The sequence below is a fragment of the Ceratotherium simum genome, chromosome 33 (genome assembly GCF_057802395.1).
Source record: "Ceratotherium simum simum isolate JZ-2026a chromosome 33, ASM5780239v1, whole genome shotgun sequence".
NCBI lineage: Eukaryota > Metazoa > Chordata > Mammalia > Perissodactyla > Rhinocerotidae > Ceratotherium > Ceratotherium simum.
In genome coordinates this window covers 1,576,583-1,597,620 of record NC_141932.1, presented here as the reverse complement: position 1 = coordinate 1,597,620, position 21,038 = coordinate 1,576,583, and the positions used below count along the sequence as shown (strand labels likewise).

Here is a 21,038-nt window from a genome sequence, read left to right as displayed (position 1 = left end):
CATATTTAAAGTATTTTTGTGTATTCAAGTTATCAGTTATGAAAGTGTCCTTACAGCTAGAAATGCATTCTGAAGAGGTTATGCATGGACATATCTGAGATTATAAGTAAAATAACCCACTAATGAGCAAGGGGATAGACACAAGAACAAACATAAAATGATAGTGATGGAAAATTGGGATGGATTCATCGGTCTCCACAAAAGTCTTTGCAATTTATAGACATATTTGAAAACAGCCATTACAAAAGGTAGACTATGTCTTTGTATCAAAAATTTTATATGTTGAAAAGGATGAATTGAAAATGGCAGGAGGAAACTTGATTTCTGGGATGCAAGCATGTATGGAAACATCCAAATGTACATTTTAGATATGTGCAGCTTAAGTCAATTATACTGAAACTGTTTTTTTAAAAAGACAAACATGTAAAACTTGCCACTCCCTAATCATTTTACTGTTTTGCTATTATCTATGTTCTTCAGGTTATTTGTGGCTACTGTATCAGTACTTTGGAAAGAGAACATAATGGTGTGCTACTGGAACATCTTGCCAATCCATGTTCAGTGACATCATTTTGGCAGGTTGCAATTGATCATGACAGGAATATTTATATCAGGTAAGTTGGCAAAGACTACAAACCTAGCCTTCATTTAATGTGTTCCTGAATGTTTAGACTTAAGTGGTAGAGAATATGTTAACAATGCAGATTAAACTTTAAGAGTATGGTGCAGTAGACTTTAAATTGCACATAGGACAAAAATTTGAGGGAAAATATTTCCTTCCAGTACTCAAAAACAACTGTTTCATATGGCAAAGAAGTCATTCAAATCATTGATGAATGAGTGAAATTCCAACATGTCTTCATTGTTGTACTGTCTTCATATTTGTTAAAGTAATAAATTCATATAAAGAAAACAGGCAAAAGATTATGAGCAGAGATTTTACCAAAGACAAACAGAAGGTAAATAAAAGCATGAAAAATGCTCAACATCATGAATTCTTCAGGATATGCAGTTTAAACCAAACTGAGCTGCCACTACATTTACACCAAGGGCTAAAATTAAACATGATTGACCATAGCAGGTGCTGGCAGGGAGGAACTGGAGTTCTCATATACTCTTGGTGGGAGAGAACCATTTTAAATCAAAGTTTTGCAATTCTTAAAATGTTAAACATTCACCTACAATGTAAGAGTTTTACTTACTAAGAGAAAGAAAACATACATACATCTAAAACACTGATGGAAATATTCATAGTAGCTTTATTTGTAATACCACAAACCTGGAAATAACCCAAATTAGCATAAACAGATGAATGGATAAACAAAGTGGTTATCCATAGAACAGAATACTACTCAGCAATAGAAAGAATTAACTACTCACATAGGCATCATTGTTGAATCTCAAAATAATTATGCAGCATAAAGGAAACCAGTAGGAAAAAAAGTATATACCCTGTGATGCCTATTTTAACATAATACCCTCCAGGTCCATCCATGTGGTTGCAAATGGGGCAATTTTGTCTTTTTTATGGCTGAGTAGTATTCTATGGTATAAATATACCACAGCTTCTTTATCCAATCATCAGTTGAGGGACACTTGGCTTGCTTCCATGTCTCGGCTATAGTGAATAATACTGTGATGAACATACGGGTGCATAAGCTTCTTTGGATTGTTGATTTCAGGTTCACTGGGTAGATATCCAGTACTGGGATAGTGGATCATAAGGTATTTCTATTTTCAATTTCTTGAGGAATCTCCATACTGTTTTCCAAAGACTCTGCACCAGTTTGCATTCCCACCAGCAGTGGATTAGGGTTCCCATTTCTCCACAGCCTCTCCAACATTTCTTTTTTGTCTTGGTGATTATAGCCATTCTCATGGGTGTAAGATGATATCTTAGTGTGGTTTTGATTTGCACTTTCCTGATGATTAGTGATGTTCAGCATCTTTTCATGTGCCTATTGGCCATCAGTATATCTTCTTTGGAGAAGTATCTGTTCAATTCCTCTGCCCATTTTGTGATCGGGTTGTTTTTGTTGTTGTTGTTCAGTTGTGTGAGTTCTTTATATATTATGGAGATTAATCCCTTGTCGGAAATATGGTTTGCAAACATTTTTTCCCAGTTGGTGGGTTCTCTATTCATTTTGATCCTGGTTTCACTTGCCTTGTAGAGGCTCTTTAATCTGAGGAAGTCCCACTTGTTTATTTTTTGTTTCCCTTGTCTGAGTAGACATGGAATTTGAAAAGATCCCTTTATGGCTGATGATGAGTAGTGTACTACCTATATTTTCCTCCAGGAGTTTTATAGTTTCAGGTCTCACCTTCAGGTCTTTGATCCATTTTGAGTTAATTTTTGTCTATGGCAAAAGAAGATGGTCTACTTCATTCTTTTGCAAGTGGTTGTCCAGTTTTCCCAGCACCATTTATTGAGGAGACTTTCCTGTCTCCACTGTTTGTCCTTAGGTCCTTTGTCAAAGATTAGCTGCCTGTAAAGGTGAGGTTTTATTTATGGGCTTTCAATTCTGTTCCATTGACCTTTGTGTCTGTTTTTGTACCAGTACCACACTGTTTTAATTACTATCGCTTTGAAGTATGTTTTGAAGTCATGGATTGTGATGCCTCCAGCTTTGTTCTTCTTTCTCAGGATTGCTTTAGCTATTTGGGGTCTTTTGTTCCCCCATATGTATGTTAGTATTCTTTGTTCTATTTCTGTAAAGAATGTCCTTGGGATTCTGATTGGGATTGCATTGTATCTGTAGATTGCTTAAGGTAGTATGGACATTTTAACTATGTTTATTCTTCCAATTGAACTGCATACAATATTTTTCCATTTCTTTATGTCATCACTGATTTCACTCAATAACGTCTTACAGTTTTCATTGTATAGGTCTTTCACTATCTTGGTTAAATTTATTCCTAGATATTTTATTCGTTTTGTTGCAATTGAATATGGAATTGTCTTCTTGAGCTGTCTGTTACTTCGTTGTTGGTATATAGAAATGCAACTGATTTTTTAAGTTGATTTTGTACCCTGCAACTTGGCTGCAGTTGATGATTATTTCTAACAGTTTTCCAATGGATTCTTTAGGGTTTTCTATATATAAGATCATGTCATCTGCAAACAGCAAGAGTTTCACTTCTTCGTTGCCAATTTGGATTCCTTTTATTCCTTTTTCTTGCCTAATTGCTCTGGCCAGAACCTCCAGTACTGTGTTGAATAAGAGCAGCAAGAGTGTGCACCCTTGTCTTGTTCCTGTTTTCAGGGGGATGAGTTTCAGTTTTTCCCCATTGAGTATGATGTTGGCTGTGGGTCTGTCGTATACGGCCTTTATTATGTTAAGGCACTTTCCTTCTATACCCATTTTGTTGCGAGTTTTTATCATAAATGGATGTTGGATCTTGTCAAAAGCCTTCTCTGCATCTATTGAGATGATCATATGGTTTTCATTCCTCGTTTTGTTAATGTGCTCTATCACACTGATTGATTTGCGCATGTTGAACCATCCCTGTGTCCCTGGTATAAATCCCACTTGATCATGGTGTATGATCTTTTTAATGTATTGCTGTATTCGGTTTGCCAATATTTTGTTGAGGATTTTTGGATTTATGTTCATCAGGGATATTGGTCTGTAGTTTTCCTTCTTAGTATTGTCTTTGTCTTTGGTATCAGGGTAATGTTGGCCTCATAGAACGTGTTGGGAAGTGTTCCATCTTCCTCTATTTTTTGGAATAGTTTGAGAATGATAGGTATTAAGTCTTCTTTGAATGTTTGGTAAAATTCTCCAGAGAAGCCATCTGGTCCTGGACTTTTCTTTTTTGGGAGGTTTTTGATTACTGTTTCAATCTCTTTACTTGTGATAGGTCTATTCAGGTTCTTTATTTCTTCTTGATTCAGTTTTGGGAGGTTGTATGAGTCTAAGAATTTATCCATTTCTTCTACATTACCCAATTCATTGGCATATAGTTTTTCATAGTATTCTCTTATAATCTTTTGTATTTCTGTGGTATCTGTTGTAGTTTCTCCTCTTTCATTTCTAATTTTATTTATTTGAGCCTTCTTTTTTTCTTGGTGAGTCTGGCTAAGGGTTTGTCAATTTTGTTTATCTTCTCAAAGAACCAGCTCTTTGGTTCATTGATCCTTTCTACTTTTTTTTTTTTTAATTTCAGTTTCATTTATTTCTGATTTTTATTCTTTCTCTCCTTCTGTTGACTTTAGGCTTTGTTCTTTTTCAAATTCTGTTAGGCATAATTTGAGGTTGCTTATTTGGGCTTTTTCTTGTTTGTTAAGGTGGGCCTGTATTGCTATGAGTTTCCCTCTCAGGGAAAGTTCTCTGCTCCTTTTTCCCTCTCTTCTCTCTCTGGAATACCTATAATCCTTATGTTGTATTCTCTAATTGAGTCAGCTATTTCTTGGCGAGTTTCTTCATTTCTTTTTAGTCTTAATTCTCTTTCCTCCTCCATCTGGAGCATTGTTGTCCTCAATATTGCTAATTCTTTCCTCCATATTGTCAGCTCTGATGCTTAAGGCTTCCAGATTTGTCTTTATCTCCTCTATTGTGTTTTTTATCTAAGATTTATGATTGGGTTTTTTTTTTTATGGTTTTCTCTTTTGTGAAGAAACTCCTGATTTCATTGAATTGTCTGTTTTCTTATATTTCATCAAGATTTTTTATGACTACTTTACATTCTCTGTCACTAAGGTTATACATTTCTGTGCTTTCTGGGTTGACTTCTGGATGCTTGTCATTTTCCTTTTGGTCCAGATATTTAATATATTTTCGCATAGTGCCTGTCGGTGTTGGCTTACTTTTTCTCATAGTGAAAATATATGGTCACAGTTTCCTCTTGCTGCCACCAGGCGGGGGTCAAGGGCTGTGTATTCTGGCCCGCCTCATCCACAGGCACACTTGTTAGCCTCCGGCTGATGTGAAGCGTGGCTAAGCCAAGGCTGCTGGGGCTGAAGCGTGGGAACAGCTGGAGCTGGAGCAGGGTAACAGCTGGGACTGGAGCTCAGCTAGGCTGAAGCAACTTGGGTTCGGGTGCCGGTGGGTTGAAGCAGCTGCAGCTGAAGTACCGCTGGGCCAAAGAAGCAGGAGCTGGAGTGCCACTGGGCCAAAGAAGCTGGAGCTGGAGTGCTCTGGGTCAAAGGAGGAGCTGGCTCACCCCACTACTGGTGGGGCCCATGTGCCCGGGGGCTGCTGCATCTGGGGATGGGGCTGAGCACAAGTGCTGCTGTGCTGAAGCACTGGTCAGGCAGGCAGGGTGGGGGAAGGGAGCTTACTTTCGCCTCCCCAATCTCAGAGGTTTCTTGCCTTGCTCTGTCTCTCTGCTCTCCTGAGGGGCTAGCTTGTTGCAAGTACCCTCACAACAGTACTGCTCCCTCCATAGGGAGATCCCTATGGGCTGTTAGCAGTCTTGGAGAATGCTGGTTTCCATGCAGCAAGCTGCCCCTCACCCCCCCCCGCCCCGAGAGCTGCATGGTCTCACTCTCTGGGTCACGGTTCTTGGGAAAGGAAGGGAGTTCCTCTTACCTCCTTCCACTTACTTTGGGGATTCCAGCACCTCCGTCCTCAGGTGTACAGCTGCCTGGGTGCCTCAGACGTCCCCTGTGTTGTGTGACTAGCTTCTGTCGGAATATGAATGTCCTTTTTGTTGTGTCTTAGAGGGGGAGAGTTCAATGGGGGAAGCTCACTCTGCCATGATGCTGACATCACTCCTATGATACCTATTTTAAATCATGGGAAAACTAATCTACTGTAAAGGAAAGTAAATCAATGATCACCTGGAGAGCTGGGGAAGGCACCCACAAGGTAAATATGTGGGTGACAGATAAGTTCATTTTCACGAGTATGACAATGGTTTCACAGCTGTATATGTACATCAAAACTTAGCAAATGTACACATTAGGTAAGTACACTTGCCTGCCTGTCAATTATACAAATTATACCTTAACTAAGTTCTAAAAATGAAAGCCTAGGTGTCTCTCTTTTCCTAGAACATAAGGTTGGCAACCCTACATGGACCCCACCATCTCTCTCCTCACACCCCCAGAGAGGCAGCCTTGCCTCAGTGGCAGCAAATATCAGCAAGCAATAAAGACTGCTGTCACCTGAATCAACAGGAATGCTGGCTGCATCACAAAGGACACATCCTTGGACAACTGGATCACTTTTCTCTCTGTCCTTGTTTTTCTGCCTATAGAGCAATGGCCCAGAGGTGAACAGACCAGAGAAGTGTGGGAATCCACCGAACATTAGATCATTTTCTCTCTCAATGAACTCAGCTACAGGAAATACAGCTACAAAGGTCCTGAAGACTTTTGTACACATTGATCACACATTCCAATATGGGTATGTTTATAAACTTTTAGAAGAGACATATTGCATCCAATTTACTACAATCTTCTCCACTCCCTATTAATCCAGTGTTTCTGTAGCAATTACATTTCCACCTGACCCTTACAGTCTTACAACAAATGACACTACCCTGTGAAATTCTGTACATTATAGCACAGGGCTCCTTTGCAGGACCTGGGGAAGAGGTCCCCTCAACATGCTGGGAACTATGTAATAGACACTATGAACAAAGGAATAAAATTCCTGCTGTTCACAGAAGCACAAAGGGTTGTCATAACAAAGGTCTCCCCTTCAGGGTGACCTCTGGCCTCCCAAAAAATTGTGGCACCAGACCACAAATTAGGACCACAAAACCCTGCAGTCTTTCTTTTGAGGCCCTGGGCAGCAATGCAAATTAGAACAATGTTGGACAAAGAGCTATTTCTGCCATCATACTGTCCCTTCTGAAGGACAGAAAGTTTGGGATCCCCACAAAATCTGGTCACCCCAACATGCTGACAAATCACAATTTTGCTTTCAAATCACCCCACACAGTGAACAGAACCATGAAATTAAAGGGGCAAAGACAAAAATACCTTTACAAAAAGAACATAAACCAGAACGATGTGCAGCAAGCAGTTTCCAGATTGGAGAATTAGAATTTGGAGGAGTACATCACAAGCATGACATGAGAACAACAATGTCACTGAAAAAGGTGGCCTTCATAGCAAGCTGAGGATGGGTCCTCTGGACCGAAACTGGGTCAGGTCCATTCCCTAAAGCCAGAGAAAAACGAATGAGGACTCTGTGAAGGGCTTGGGCTATTCATAATTTCCTCAAAGAAATGGGACAACACAGAAGTCAGCTTTTCTGAGCACACTGGGGTGATTACTGATGTACACTGTGCAGATGTGCCAGATAGTAGAGATGAAATGGCTTTAGCCACAGAAACTGCAGTGATGTACATCTGGCAATAGTCCTCAGCAGGTTACATAGTGCATTGCATCTCCTTAAAGCCTCCCACATACCTGAAACTTCTGAACAATCTCGTATAGTCTGTGTTCGGACAAAAGAGTTTTATGTTCAGTTAAATGTCTCTCACACAGAATCCCCTCCAGTGTTATCACACTGAGTGAAAAAAGAAAACATTCCTGACACATTTCAGGCTTTTCTCAAGTGTGAACTGCCTGGTGACTAAAGATCCGATTTCTGGGTAAAAGGTTTCCAACATTCACTGCACTCATAAGGCCTTTTACAGTGTGACCTCTCTGGTGTCAATTGAGGCTAGCACTTTGACAAAAGATTTCCCACATTCCCCACATTTATAAAATCTTGTGTCACTATCAACTTGCTGGTGTCTAAAGAGGTCACATTTGAAGGTAAAGGATTTCCTACATGAACTGCACTCATTAGGCCTCTCTCCATTGTGAACTCTCCAGTGTCTAAGCAAGTTAGATTTTTGGCTAACAATTTCCCTCATTCACTACACTCATAAAGTCTTCCAGTGTGAACTCTCTGCTGTTCAATGAGGTGAGATTTTTAAGTACAAGTCTTCCCACATTCACTGCACTCACAAGGCCTTTCACCAGAGTGACCTCTCTGATGTTGACTGAGGTTCAAGCTTTGACTAAAGGATTTCCCACATTCCCCAGACTCATAAGGCTTTTCTCCCGCATTCATAAGGTCTTGTACCAGTATGAATTCTCTGGTGGTGAATGAGGATAGATTTGTGGGTAAAGGATTTCCCACATTCAGTACACTCATAAGGTATTTCTCCAGTGCGCACCCTCCAGTGCTGGAAAAGGGTAGAGCTTTGTCTAAAGGACTTCCCACATTCCCTACACTCATAAGATTTTTCCCCAGAATGAATTCTCTCATGTTGAATAAGGCCGAAGCATCATCTGAAAGATTTCCCACATTCAGTGCACTCATAAGGCTTTTCTCCAGAATGAACTTTCAAGTGATGAACAAGAACAGAGTATTATCTAAAGGATTTCCCACATTCACCCCACTCACATGGTCTTGAGTCAGTATGAATTCTGTGGTGTTGAATGACGTAACATTTGCAGATAGAGGATTTCCCACATTCAGTACACTCGTAAGGTCTTTTTCCAGTGTGAACTCTCTGGTGTTGGCAAAGGCTAGAGCTTTGTTTAAAGGACTTCCTACCTTCCCCACACTCATAAAGCTTTTCTCCAGAATGAACTCTCTGGTGTTCATTAAGAGTGGAGCGTCGGCTAAAGGACTTCCCACATTCACTGCACTCATAAGGTCTTTCTTCATTGTGAACTCTCTGGTGTTGAATAAGGCTAAAGCATTGTCTAAACCATTTGCCACATTCAGTGCATTCATAAGGTCTCTCTCCAGTATGAACTCTCTGGTGTTGGAAAAGGCCAGAGCTTTGACTAAAGAACTTGCCACATTCACTGCACTCATAAGGCCTCTCTCCAGTGTGAACTCTCTGGTGTTTACAGAGGTCAGATTTACGGCTAAAAGACTTGCCACATTCACTACATTCACAAGGTCTTTCTCCACTGTGAACTCTCCGGCGTTGAATGAGGGAGGATTTGAAGCTAAAGGATTTCCCACATTCACCGCACTCAAGGACTTGTGCCAGTATGAATTCTCTGGTGTTGAATGACGTAAGATTCGTGGGGAAAGGATTTCCCACATTGGCCACAGTTATACTGCTTTCCTCCAGTGTGGTATTGTCTCTGGTGGTGAATGAGTTTGGATTTGTGGATAAAGACTTTTCCACATTCACTGCATTCATAAGTCCTTTCCCCAGTGCAAATTCTCTGATGTTTAATACGGTCAGAGATTTTGTTCAAGAATTTTCCACATTCACCACAGTGACATGGACTTCATCCAGTGTGAACTTGCTGGTGCTGAAAAAATCTGTAGTTGCAGCTGAAGGCTTTCCCATATTTACCACACTCATAAAGCTCTTCTCCAGAGGAGATACTCTGATGTTGTACAAGTGTGTGGTTGTGGCTGGCAGAGTCTTCACGTTCACCCCACTTGTAATGACTTTTCCCACTGTGACAGGCCTGCCCACTCTCATTGTCACTGTGTGGCTCCTCACTGTTGGGAGTGGCCTGGTGCGGGAAAAGGCCAGAAGTGGCCAGGAAGTCCACTCAAACCTCCCTACAGGTGAGAGGTTCCCCTGACATATAAAGGCTGCAGCTCATCACAAATGAGGCCCTATGCACAACTCTTTTCCAAGGCTTTTCTTCACTGCCTTGCCTCTGTTGCTGGTGAAGGTTTGCAGTGAAACAAAAACATCTCAAACATGTGCAATCCAAGTATGGTTTCCGCAAAGAGTATATTATTTGGTGCTCAGCTTGGGGCAAAATATCTTTCAAGACTAGGATACACATCTCACAGGAATGGGTCTTCTGGTGGATGGACCTGCCTTAGAAGCCCTGACCAGTGACTCTCCTACAGGTACACTCTGCTCAGAAGGGGCCTCCTCATCTTCTGCTGCATGCCAACAACCTGAAAGCACAGAAATGTTGAGAAAATGTTAAGTTAACTTCAGTGGGTGTGGAAAGCCCCATTACAAAGTTGTGTCAGACACAACAAGTTGGGTCCAAGGGATTGTTCTGAAAACAAGGGACTTGGGGGCAGGAAGAAGGGTTGCTTAGCAGTACCAGGTCTCTGAGGATCGCAGAATAGGAAATATCTCACCAGACAAAAGACACAAGGATGGGGTACACCACATGGAGGACACACAGAGTCTCCAAATCACTCCTCTGCCAATAGCCTTCAGCAGGACCTGGTCTGCTGGTGACATGGGCACACTGTGTGGAAGGCTAGTTGTGTCCTGTCCCAATAAAATTCAATTGTAACTGAGTAAATGGTGTTCAACGACTATTTAGGAATATGTGCACACTTCATGACACAAGTGCAGGTCAATGCTGGAGAATACTGCAGAGGAACAGGTGATACACAGAGGCCTCGAAGTTGGAGGTGGCGAAAAGCCAAGTCGAAATGACAAGTGAGCAAAGTGTCACGTAAGGGGAAGAAGAGGTAGAAATGAGGTATGGCCAGTGACACTGCACCAAAACACTATTGGACACATGGCAGGTTCCTGGCATGATGTGAACACAGCCCTGATGTCATGTCCTCCCCTAGTTTCCACTCAACAGAGCCAGGCTTCCTCTGAAATCATTTTGCCATGCTTACCCTGTGAAGCAACCAGGGTTATCCCTATACCCTCCATTGTGGAACTACTCACAACCTAAATGATATGTCTTAATGAAAGACAGCATAGGTGAGTGATCAGGACTGGCCCAGAGCCACTTGGCACACAATAGTATTCAGAAAAGAAAATATTGGGGCTGGCCCAGTGGTGTAATGGTTAAGTCCACCTGCCCCACTTCGGCAGCCCAGGGTTCATGGGTTCAGATCCCAGAAGCTGACCTATGCACCACCTATCATGCCATGCCATGCTGGCATCCCATATAGAAAATAGAGGAAGATAGCACAGATGTTAGCTCAGGGACAATCTTCCTCAAGCAAAAAGAGGAACATTGGCAACATGTTAGCTCAGGGACTATCTTCTTCAACCAAAAAAAACAAAGAAAAGAAAATATAACAAAAGACAACTGAAGAACTGTTCATGGTTCATGGCAGTAACGACCATGACCTGGCCAAGGCAGTCACAAAGAAGACATAGCCTGAGAAAGGTGGAAAACTGGACGCCATGGATCTAGATGTAGTCACCCTGCCAGGGAGAAGGCAAGCAAGGAGGAATCCACTAAGCTGACTGTAAGACTCCTGACACTCAGACCCTTCCCTGCACTTTTTGATGCCACAAGTGTTAGGACTGCTTGGGGAGTCGATTGTTCAGGGCATAACACACAGTTCCATGCTGGCACACACAGCATATATGACAAGAAAGTGGAGGAAAGCAGCAGAGCCCACAGTTCAGATGTCAGAAAGACAGAACTAACGCTGGGGAAAACCGAAAGGCAGGACATCACCTCAGGGCACCAGGAGGGATGTGAAGGTCTTACCCACAGATGCTACAAGAGCAAAGTTCTCCCGCATCACATCGCAGAACAGGAATCTCTGAGCCTCATCAAGGAGCCTCCACTCCTCCTGGGAGAAGTGACTGGCCACATCCCCAAAGTCCATACCCTGTCATAAGGGGGAAAGTTCATTCCATGATCAGCTTCTCTCCTAGGATTCCCAGTTCATCATATCCCCCACCCTCCACATCCATCCTTTGCTCACTGTACTCCCCACCTCAGAAGATACCAGACCTCCATGCCATTGGAGCCACTCTCTCCTTATATTCCCACTGGTACCATGTCCTCCCACAGCAACAATAGGCAGATGGGCAGACTGATGATATCTGAGCTCTGGGCCTGACATGTAGGCCACACTGCCTCTTGACAATGTGATGGGTGTTGCGAACATGGGTTAGGGAGAGAAGCTGGCTATATGGAAGGTGAGAGTGATCTGACACTGGTTTTGTTAGGTACTACCTGTGAGGTCTCCCAGATCGTCCCTCCAAGACACAAAAAACATGGCATCACCCTTCACCCTTATGACCCCAATTCGAGGGACCTGGGGACATCAGCTCACACTACCTCTTCATGTGCGCATCATTCTTTGAACCACACTTCTCTCCCACAGCTGCATTCCCACAGGCACAACTTCAAAGGTCACACAACCCTACCATGATGGAGACAATTTGTTTCATGATCATCTCTTTCCAAGGATCCTAATATCAACACCTCCCTAATCTATTCCCTGCTTACCCTCCTCTCTTCCCTACATCAGTGAAGATTTCCAAGCTCAGTGGGCACTGATGCCCACTGTCTCATCATGGTCCTATTGATCACTGTGTCAGCCCTCAACAACAGGCAGGGAGACAGGTAGATGGCATTTAAGCTCTGGGGCTAACTTGTAGGGCCCCAGACCCCCTTCTTCAGGCAACTCCCCTGAGAGTCCACAGATCATTCGTTTCTCCCAGACCCCACCAAACATGGGCTCAGCCTTCACTCTTAGGCCTACACCAGGACTCTGGGACCATGAGTTCACATTCCCTCTCCATGTGCACATCACTCTTTCTACTACACCTCTCTCTCATAACTGCACTCCCACAGCCGCAGTCACCTCCTGCCCTTCACCACAGTCATCTCCTTGACCTCTCCTTACTTAGCATACGTGGTCCAGAGAATGCTTGGCACATTCAATGAGGATCAAGTACTACCCCAGACTCTCATGGTCCCCACTGACAGAGGCAACCTTGAGTCCTGCTATGAAGGCCTCTCTCTCTGACTGTTCTTTGCTTCAACCTCACCTACTGACAACCACATCAGATTTCAGATACCCATGGCCCTCCTTCACTTGATGTACCCTCACCAGTCACAGCTTTCCTGTCTCCACCTAACCCTCATTCAAGGCCCAGCCCCAGTGGCCCTTTACACCATCCCCAGGGAGTCTCACGGATGACCACTTGTGCCCATAAATGAATCCACCAGCCTACTGGAACACCCAGGCTCCACCAAGGGTCACAGCAACGTCCTCGTGAATCTGTAGAGCAGTGAATAAGCACCAGTCTCAGCCTCAGTGTCATCTTATTTCAATTCCTCCTATGCCTCCAGCACCCATCTCCATTCCACTCATTCCTCAAAGGCCTTGGCCACATACCAAACCATATGCTCTCCCCAACCCTCTCTCTGTGTTGTGACACCCACAACCACGGCTACAAGTAGGCCCACCCTCTTCTTCCTGGGCTACTATTACCATTATCATCCTGACCAGGATCCCCCATATTAAAGCAACCTACAGCTCCTCCCTGGTCCACATACTCTCTACTACCTTTTGCAGAAGTCTAAATCCTGAACTCCTGGGGCCAGCCCAGCGGCCTAGTGGTTAAGTTCGCATGCTCCGCTTCGGCGGCCCGGGGTTTGCAGGTTCGGATACTGGGCGCGGACCTGCGTACCACTTATCAGGCCGTGCTGTGGTAGATGTCCCACATATGAGGTGGAGGAAGATGGGCATGGATGTTAGCCCAGGGCCAATCTTCCTCAGCAACAAGAGGAGAATTGGCAACAGATGTTGGCTCAGAGCTAATCTTCCTCACCAAAAAAATAATAATTAATAAATAAATAATTTTTAAAAAAATCCTGAACTCCTCCTCAGAGTTCCAGATGCCCACAAACCGTTTTCTGAAACATCTCATACCCTTAGCAAGCCATAAAAAAACTTCTGGGTCCAGGGGGCCGGCCCAGTGATGCAAGCAGTTAAGTGCGCCGGTTCGGATCCTGGGCGTGCACTGATGCACCGTTTGTCAAGCCATGCTGTGGCAGCGTCCCATATAAAGTAGAGGAAGATGGGCATGGATGTTAGCCAGGGGCCAGTCTTCCCCAGCAAAATGAGGAGGATTGGCAGATGTTAGCTCAGGGCTGATCTTCACCAAAAAAAAAAAAAAAAACTTCTGGGTCCAGCCCAGTGGTGTAGCGGTTGAGTTCGTGTGCTCCACTTCAGATCCTAGGTGTGAACCTACATACTGTTCATGGAGCCATGCTGAGGCAGCATCCTACATACGGCAACTAGAAGGATGTACAACTATGACACACAACTATCTACTGGGGCTCTGGGGAGAAAAAAGGAGGAAGATTGCCAACAGTGGCTAGCTCAGGGCGAATCTTCCTCAAAAAAAAGTAGCCTGGGAAAAAAAAAAATCCTTCTGATATCTCCATTGACAATTACTTACTATGGACTTCCCCATTTTAGTTGATGGATGTACCATCCTTCCAGCTGCTAAAAGCAAACCTTCAAGTTATCCCTAATTCCTCTCTCTCTTTCTCTCAACCTCAAAATTAGAAAATGCAGGCAACCATACCCAAGACATTGATGCAGAACCCAACCATGATTAACCACCCCACAGCCACCACCCTGATCCAGCTACCATTACACTCACCCAGACTATTGCAGTAGTACTCCAACACTCATCTTCCTACCACCCACCTCACACCCATACTGTTCATGCTGCAGCTACAGGGAGCCTAATGCGACCAGGGTCAGATCACCTGCCTTAACCGCTCCATATCTCCCCTGCTCCCACCACCTCCAGAAGAGACACCCAACTTCTCACAGAGCTGTTCCAGACCTGACTCCTACCTTACTGCTCCCAGTTCCCATGAGAAAGTAGGATACCTGTAGGTCCCTAATTCAGTTCAGCCTTCCCTCCAAGTCTTTGTACATTCTTGTACCCATGCCTAGGGCAAGCTTCCACAGCTTTTTCTGATTGCCAAAAACAGGAACCACTCCAAAGAATCTTATGCATGGACTTAGGACTCTGGGTTTGGTGCCTGTTCAAGGTCCCCAGGCCCAAGGGCTGGAAGAGTGGCAGAACAATCCCAGAACACCATTATCCCAGAGATTATGTGGGTAGGATGGGTGAGGACTAGGGAGGACCTGCAATAAAGGACACACACCAGTATCCCTATGCCATTCTGCAGTTCTGGGGAATCGGTGGAAAGGGAAAGGTCATCTGCGAGTCTGGCAACCACGGCCAGGATCCCACGGGCTCAGGCCGATAAGTACCGCTACGCAGCCCAGGAGCCAGGTGATCTCAAGAGGCCTGCATTCCCTATGGCCTCAGTCCTGAGTACACTCCTCCAGTTACGCAATCCTCTACAGGACTCAACCTTCGCGTGCCTAACTATTAGCATCTCTCCTCCGATCTGTGCTTCCCCCAGACCAGCTTTTGGAAAACCTTCAGAACCGTATCTCAGGCAGTGGCCCTCTTTTGTTCACAACCCTCTGTGGCTCCCAGCGTCCTGACAATGAAAACTCCTCAAGCACAACTTAACCTCACATTCTCTGTCGCCTGTGGACAGAAACAAGAGCCTGGTTTTCCCTAATCCTCCGGCTCAGCTGCCCCTGCACGGCTTTACCCCCCGCCGAGCCCTCCCCTGCAACCCTCTCCCACACCCGTCACCCCGGTTCTCAGAAACAGGCTCCACGAGCGCCTTCCCGTCCCGGACACCGGGGCTTGGGCTGCAGGCCCGTGAGCGGCGCCCGCACTCGGGGCTCTAGGGCTGGGCCGGGCTGAGGGCGGGGAGGGCGCGGAGCACGAGCACTGACCTGAGCCGGCTTCCTCCGCGCGGCCGCCGCCATCCGGCTCCGGGGTGGAGCGGGGCCGGGAGCGGCGGGAGAGGAGGGGCCCGGGCGCGGCGGTCCCTGTCCCGGCCCTGGCGCGGGTCCCCCGGGCGGCGACGCCAAGCCTCAGACCCGCCCTCTGCAGCTGGGACAGCGCCTCCTCGGTCCCGTCACCTCTGCCGCGAACCAAAGCCGCGAAGCCACCATCCGCCCTAACCAAACCCATGGAAACCGCAGTAACCACCAGAAAAGGGACGCCGGAAGTCCCGCCCAGACAGCTTCCCAGTCACGAAATGCCGCTCTTCTGCTCTTTCATTGGAGCAACGCAGCTGTCCTTGGGCGCAGTGGGTTATGGGTAATGTAGTTCCCACGACTACGCATGCCCACAGCGCGTAGCGTTCCGTAGCTAGACATTGAGGAAAAACGTCCACGGGCACTGTGAGCGGCGCTGGGAAATAGCATCCGGGCATCAAGGGCGTGGGAGAGGGTCATTCCTTCTTAAAGGGGCCGCAGGCTGACTGCAGGAGACTGTTGTCTGCAACTCATCACTAAAGTATTTTGAGATGCTGTGAAGGAAAATTTTTTCCTCTACCCTGTTCTTACCTTCTTCGCTCAGGCTCTGTAACAAAAGACTTCAAAAGCAAACAGAAGTTCATTAACATGTACATCTGATGTATACATGACAGAGTCAGAGCTGAGTAACTCAGACGTGGATTAGAATTGAGTCTTGTGTAACATCTTCCAGGAAGAACAATACATTTTAAGCGAAGTAACAAGGACAAAGGAAAAGTACCTTGAGTCCCTAGGGGCGGCAATTAATATGGGAAAGTAATGCTGGATAAAGGCTAGTTGGTAAAATTTATGTAAATTCCTCTGGTGCTGTCTCCAGGCTGATGAGGTTCTGAGGTTGTTTCTGGTGATTAACTTTTGTCCTTTGTAAATTTATGTACTGCTTTTAGGCAAATAGGGGGAGAAGAGAGTGCTATTCTTGTGTTTGCTGCTTTTTAATTGCCTTTAGTTTAAAATAAATGTATGTCAGGGCCGGCCCTGTGGGGCAAGTGGTTAAGTGTGCGCGCTCCACTGTGGCAGCCCGGGGTTCGCAGGTTCGGATCCCGGGCGCACACCGACGCACTGCTTGGCAAGCCATGCTGTGGTGGCATCCCATATAAAGTGGAGGAAGATGGGCACGGATGTTAGCCCAGGGCCAGTCTTCCTCAGCAAAAAAAAGAGGAGGATTGGCAGATGTTAGCACAGGGCTGATCTTCCTCACAAAAAAAATGTATGTCAAAGAGGCATATTTTGGGGCAAAGTGAAGAGGAGCTCATATTCCAGGGATGGAGTCAGATCCTCGCAAAGGAACCAAGTAAATGATCAAGAGAATGTAAAATGCCCCTAAGGATCCTGAAAAAAACAAAAACAAAAGAGCATGAAGAGACCAGAGAGTTTGGGGTGACTCTAGATGGGGCAACCCAAGAAGGCCTCTCAGAGGAGGGGATATTGGACTGAGTCTGGAATGCAGTGAGGAAGGGAGCCATGTGGACGACAAATGAATACAGTATTCAAGTCCTACCAGTAAGTAGGGCTACAATGAGAGAAACACAGGGCCTCTTGGGCACTTACATCTAAAGGGACACCTCATTTCTGCACATTGTCATCACTGGACAGTTTAATGGACTCGCTTTCCAAATACAAGTCATTGTCTTCACCAGGAAAATGGATTCTCTATTAGAATCCGGTTCCTGTTGCTGATAAATAGACAACGACTGCAAGGATAAACCTAGTGACATTCTTGGTTCCCGGTCTGTCCTGCAACCGTCTCTGACCTAGCAGAAGAGTGGCAATTCTCAAAACGCTACTCCCGCCCATCTTTGCCCACAAACTCAACCCTTCCTCTGCCCCAGGCCTTAGCTGTGTGGAGCCCAAAGGGAAGGGAGGCCCAAAGGCCAGACTCCCACTGGAGTGAGCTTCTAAGATCATTGCAAGCCCAGATATGCATCTCACTGTAGCAGTGTCCAGAGCAATGTTCCCTTGGCCATGCTGGCACGGAGGGCACACACTCACGTGTGCCCTCTCTGTTCCCCTCTACTCAGAGAGGGGGATTGTTAGTATTCCCACTTTACCCCAAGAAAATGGAGACCCAGGGAAACAGGGGGACTTGCTCCAGGTCACAGCTCTGGGGAAGTGTTCAGCCAAATCCACCCTGAGGTCTCTGGGCTCTACAGCTCTGCTCCTCCCTGTCGGTGCCATCCATACAGATGGCACAGGGTCAGAGGGATTCTGAGAAGCCACATTTCACCCTTCCACACTGCATCCCATTGGATTCCTGTAGTGGGAACTCTCCATATAATCCCTGGCCTGGATTCAGGACTTTAGGGTGGGAGTGACCCTCCACAGCCCCCAGATTCAACATCAGGAAGAGAGGAAGACAAAGTGTACAGGAAAAAACGTCATCTATTTTAGGGCACTAAGGACCTGTGGGAGGGGTGAGGGTCTCAGTGAGGCAGCCCAGGAAACCCTCCACTCACCTGCCCCGGTCTTCAGTGCCAGCACCGCCATAGGAGCCGATGGTCAGAGTGGGCCATGAGAGATGGCAAGCTGGGCAGGTGGCACAGGCTCAGGCGAATCCAACCCAGGTCTTACAGAAGGTCAGAGATTGGTCCCTTTCTCCTTACTCCCCTTCCCTGCTCCCTGTCAAAGAGCAGCCTCGATGGTTCACAATACATCAGGAGATGAGGGTGACTCCAAACTTTGTCCCAGGCAGCCAGAAGGATGGATTTGCTATGGGCTGAGATTTCGAGACTATAGTGGAGGAGGTTTGGAGGAGCCACCAGGACCTCATTTTTGAACATATTCTGTTTTAGATGTCTATTAGACAAATGAGGTAGAATTTGAGGGAGATATTGAAATAAACTTTGAAAACCCATTTAAATCGTTAGATCCATTTTAAATAATAGCAGAAACAGACTGCAGGACTGAATGGAAAGTCTGTCAAGTTAAGTAATGCAATTCAAAAATAGAAATCACATTTAATGAAATTCCAACAGAATGTTAAAATTTCATAGGTTCATCTACTAATTGCAGAGTTATGAATTTTTGTGTGTGTGTGTGTGTGAGGAAGACCAGCCCTGAGCTAACATCCGATGCCAATACTCCTCTTTTTTGCTGAGGAAGATTGGCCCTGGACTAACATCCATGCCCATCTTCCTCTACTTTACATGGGACGCTGCGGCAGCATGGCTTGACAAGCGGCACTTCGGTCTGTGCCCAGGATCTGAACCTGCAAATCCTGGGCTGCCGAAGCGGAGCATGCGCACTGAACTGCTGCGCCACCAGGCCAGCCCAAGTTATGAAATTTTTGAAAAATGAAACTAAGTGCAATGAAGAAAACTTGCCCTCCTGCATGCAAACCTATGGGAAATAATTGAGGGAACCCGCCACCTGCACCATTGTTCCCTGATAGCTCTAGAGCCTAGACTATGGCCTAACAAAAAACATCAAGTAGTACAACCTGTGGGGATGCAGATTATCCACTACAACTACCAGGTACTTCCTATATGGAGCTGGGGAGCCCTTCTTGCCCAAAATGAAACGACACCATGAGGGAACCTATCTCAGTTCTATGTTGTGAACAACGTAAAAGAATATGGCTATGCCCCCAGGAACGGTGGAATTCAAAAATAACTCTTACCTGGCCTGTGATAAAAACTCCTGTCCAAAACAACATATGGTCTATGGGAAGGGGACGATTTTGCTGGGAGGGAATAAGAAGCCATACTGTTCAACTATCAGATCACTATTGCAACCAAACTGAATTTAAGATGAACAGTGCAGGTGTTTAGTGTAATACAGAAATTATAGGAAAGATTTATCTTCCAGAGATTAATAAGACTTATGATAACACAAAGAAAATTATGCCTATTGCAAGCTGGAACTAAGACCCCAGCTGAAGTTAAGATCATGGAAAATGAATGGCCTGAGGAAACGTTAGATTTGGCTTCTCAAGAAGTACAAGATGCACTTCAGCAGCCCGAGGAGACTTCTCATAAAGTACAACTGCAGATAAAGGAGAGAAAAGAATTGTCCAGTTAGTTCAAAAATATGCCAACATCTGTTTGGAATTCATTGGATGGCTTTCTTGTCTTTCTTGTTCATCTACTAACATTGATATTATAAAAACTGTATTCAGGGGTCCGGCCCCGTGGCGCAGAGGTTAAGTGCGCGAGCTCCGCAGCTGGCGGCCTGGGTTTGGATCCGGGGCGCGCACGGACACACCGCTTGTCACGCCATCCTGTGGCGGCGTCCCATATAAAGTGGAGGAAGATGGACACGGATGTTAGCCCAGGGCCAGTCTTCCTCAGCTAAAAAAAGAGGAGGATTGGCATGGACGTTAGCTCAGGGCTGATCTTCCTCACAAAAAAAAAAAAACAAAACTGTATTCAGAATTGTAATTTTGACTGTATTAATTACCATGTTAGTCTGACTTTGTGCTAGGTGTCAAAGGAGACAACAACACAACAAGGCCTGGCTCATGTTAGCTAGGAAGGTAGGCGCGATCCAGAGTGCATTTGTAGTGAATGACTTGTAAGATAGGTAAGGAAATGAGAGGCACTCCACCGTGTCAGAGAAAAACCAAAGGAGCGCCTCCTTGGTCATGAATAAAACCGTGGGTTGATGACGACCAAAAGGGAGGATTGTGAACAAACGTTTGTGGTCCCTCTCGCTGGTCTAACAGGCGAATCTAGCAAGTGAGCTGTATAGGTTTAAAGTCAGTATGTAAATTCACACGGCCGTGCAGGCCATCTTAAGCCTCTGTTAGAATGACTTTACAATGCCACACCTCATAACTGGAGACTTGCAACCCCACACCTCAGGCCAGACGTCAGCTGGAGACATTAGCAACAGGAACAGGTAAATGGTGCCTCGCTCTCACATTCCCCAGCTGCATTTCTCAGAGATTGAGGGGAAAATGAACGACCCTCGTCCTTGCCTCCCTCAACACATAGACTACACCAACATTCCAAGCCTTGTTTGATGAATAACCAAAAAGTTCTTAAGTTATCTTTGAAGTATATTATTTTTAGATGTGTAAGCCCTTTCCTGCATGTGCACTGCTTTGTTAAAAAGTATATAACTGCACTCAGATCCATAGATCTTGAAGCAGTTCTTCAGAATAGTCTGTTGGACTGTTTCCTGGGACCCAAGTTCCTCACTTTTATTATCAAATAAACTCCTTCATTTAACCTTTATCTAGACTCTTTATTTCAGTCGCCAGGGGATTCTAGAAAAAGTCATGGTGGATCTATAAAAGGGCATATTATACAGCCGTTCAAAAGATGAGGCACCTCTGCAGATAATGATAAGGATTTCTAAAACGTTAACTGAAAAAAGCAGGCTGTGAACCTGTGAGGGGGACAGGTGTACATTTGTGATGCACAGTCTGTCTGGAAGGGCAGGAGGCCTGGAGGGCCTGGGGATTGGGGTGAGGGATGGTAGGAGTGTGTCACATCTCTGCTCTGTGCCCTGAATGGTGACAAGACCCTCTCCCTGGGGCGCTTGACCCTCAAGGGTTAAGGACTG

At 45.3% G+C, this 21,038-nt stretch overlaps 1 protein-coding gene and 1 pseudogene across 1 annotated transcript; one reads left to right on the top strand and one right to left on the bottom strand.

The window, feature by feature from the left end:
• LOC147912685 (USP6 N-terminal-like protein) overlaps positions 1–21,038 on the top strand; it is a 49,635-nt pseudogene that overhangs the window by 14,483 nt on the left and 14,114 nt on the right.
• Positions 1,240–15,705, bottom strand: LOC101390181 (uncharacterized). Its single transcript, XM_087420985.1, is given in 6 exon segments — positions 1,240–7,111; positions 8,352–8,938; positions 8,940–9,738; positions 9,741–9,833; positions 11,357–11,480; positions 15,447–15,705. Coding segments are annotated over 6 exon segments (1,737 nt in total). The 5' UTR covers positions 15,480–15,705; the 3' UTR covers positions 1,240–7,010.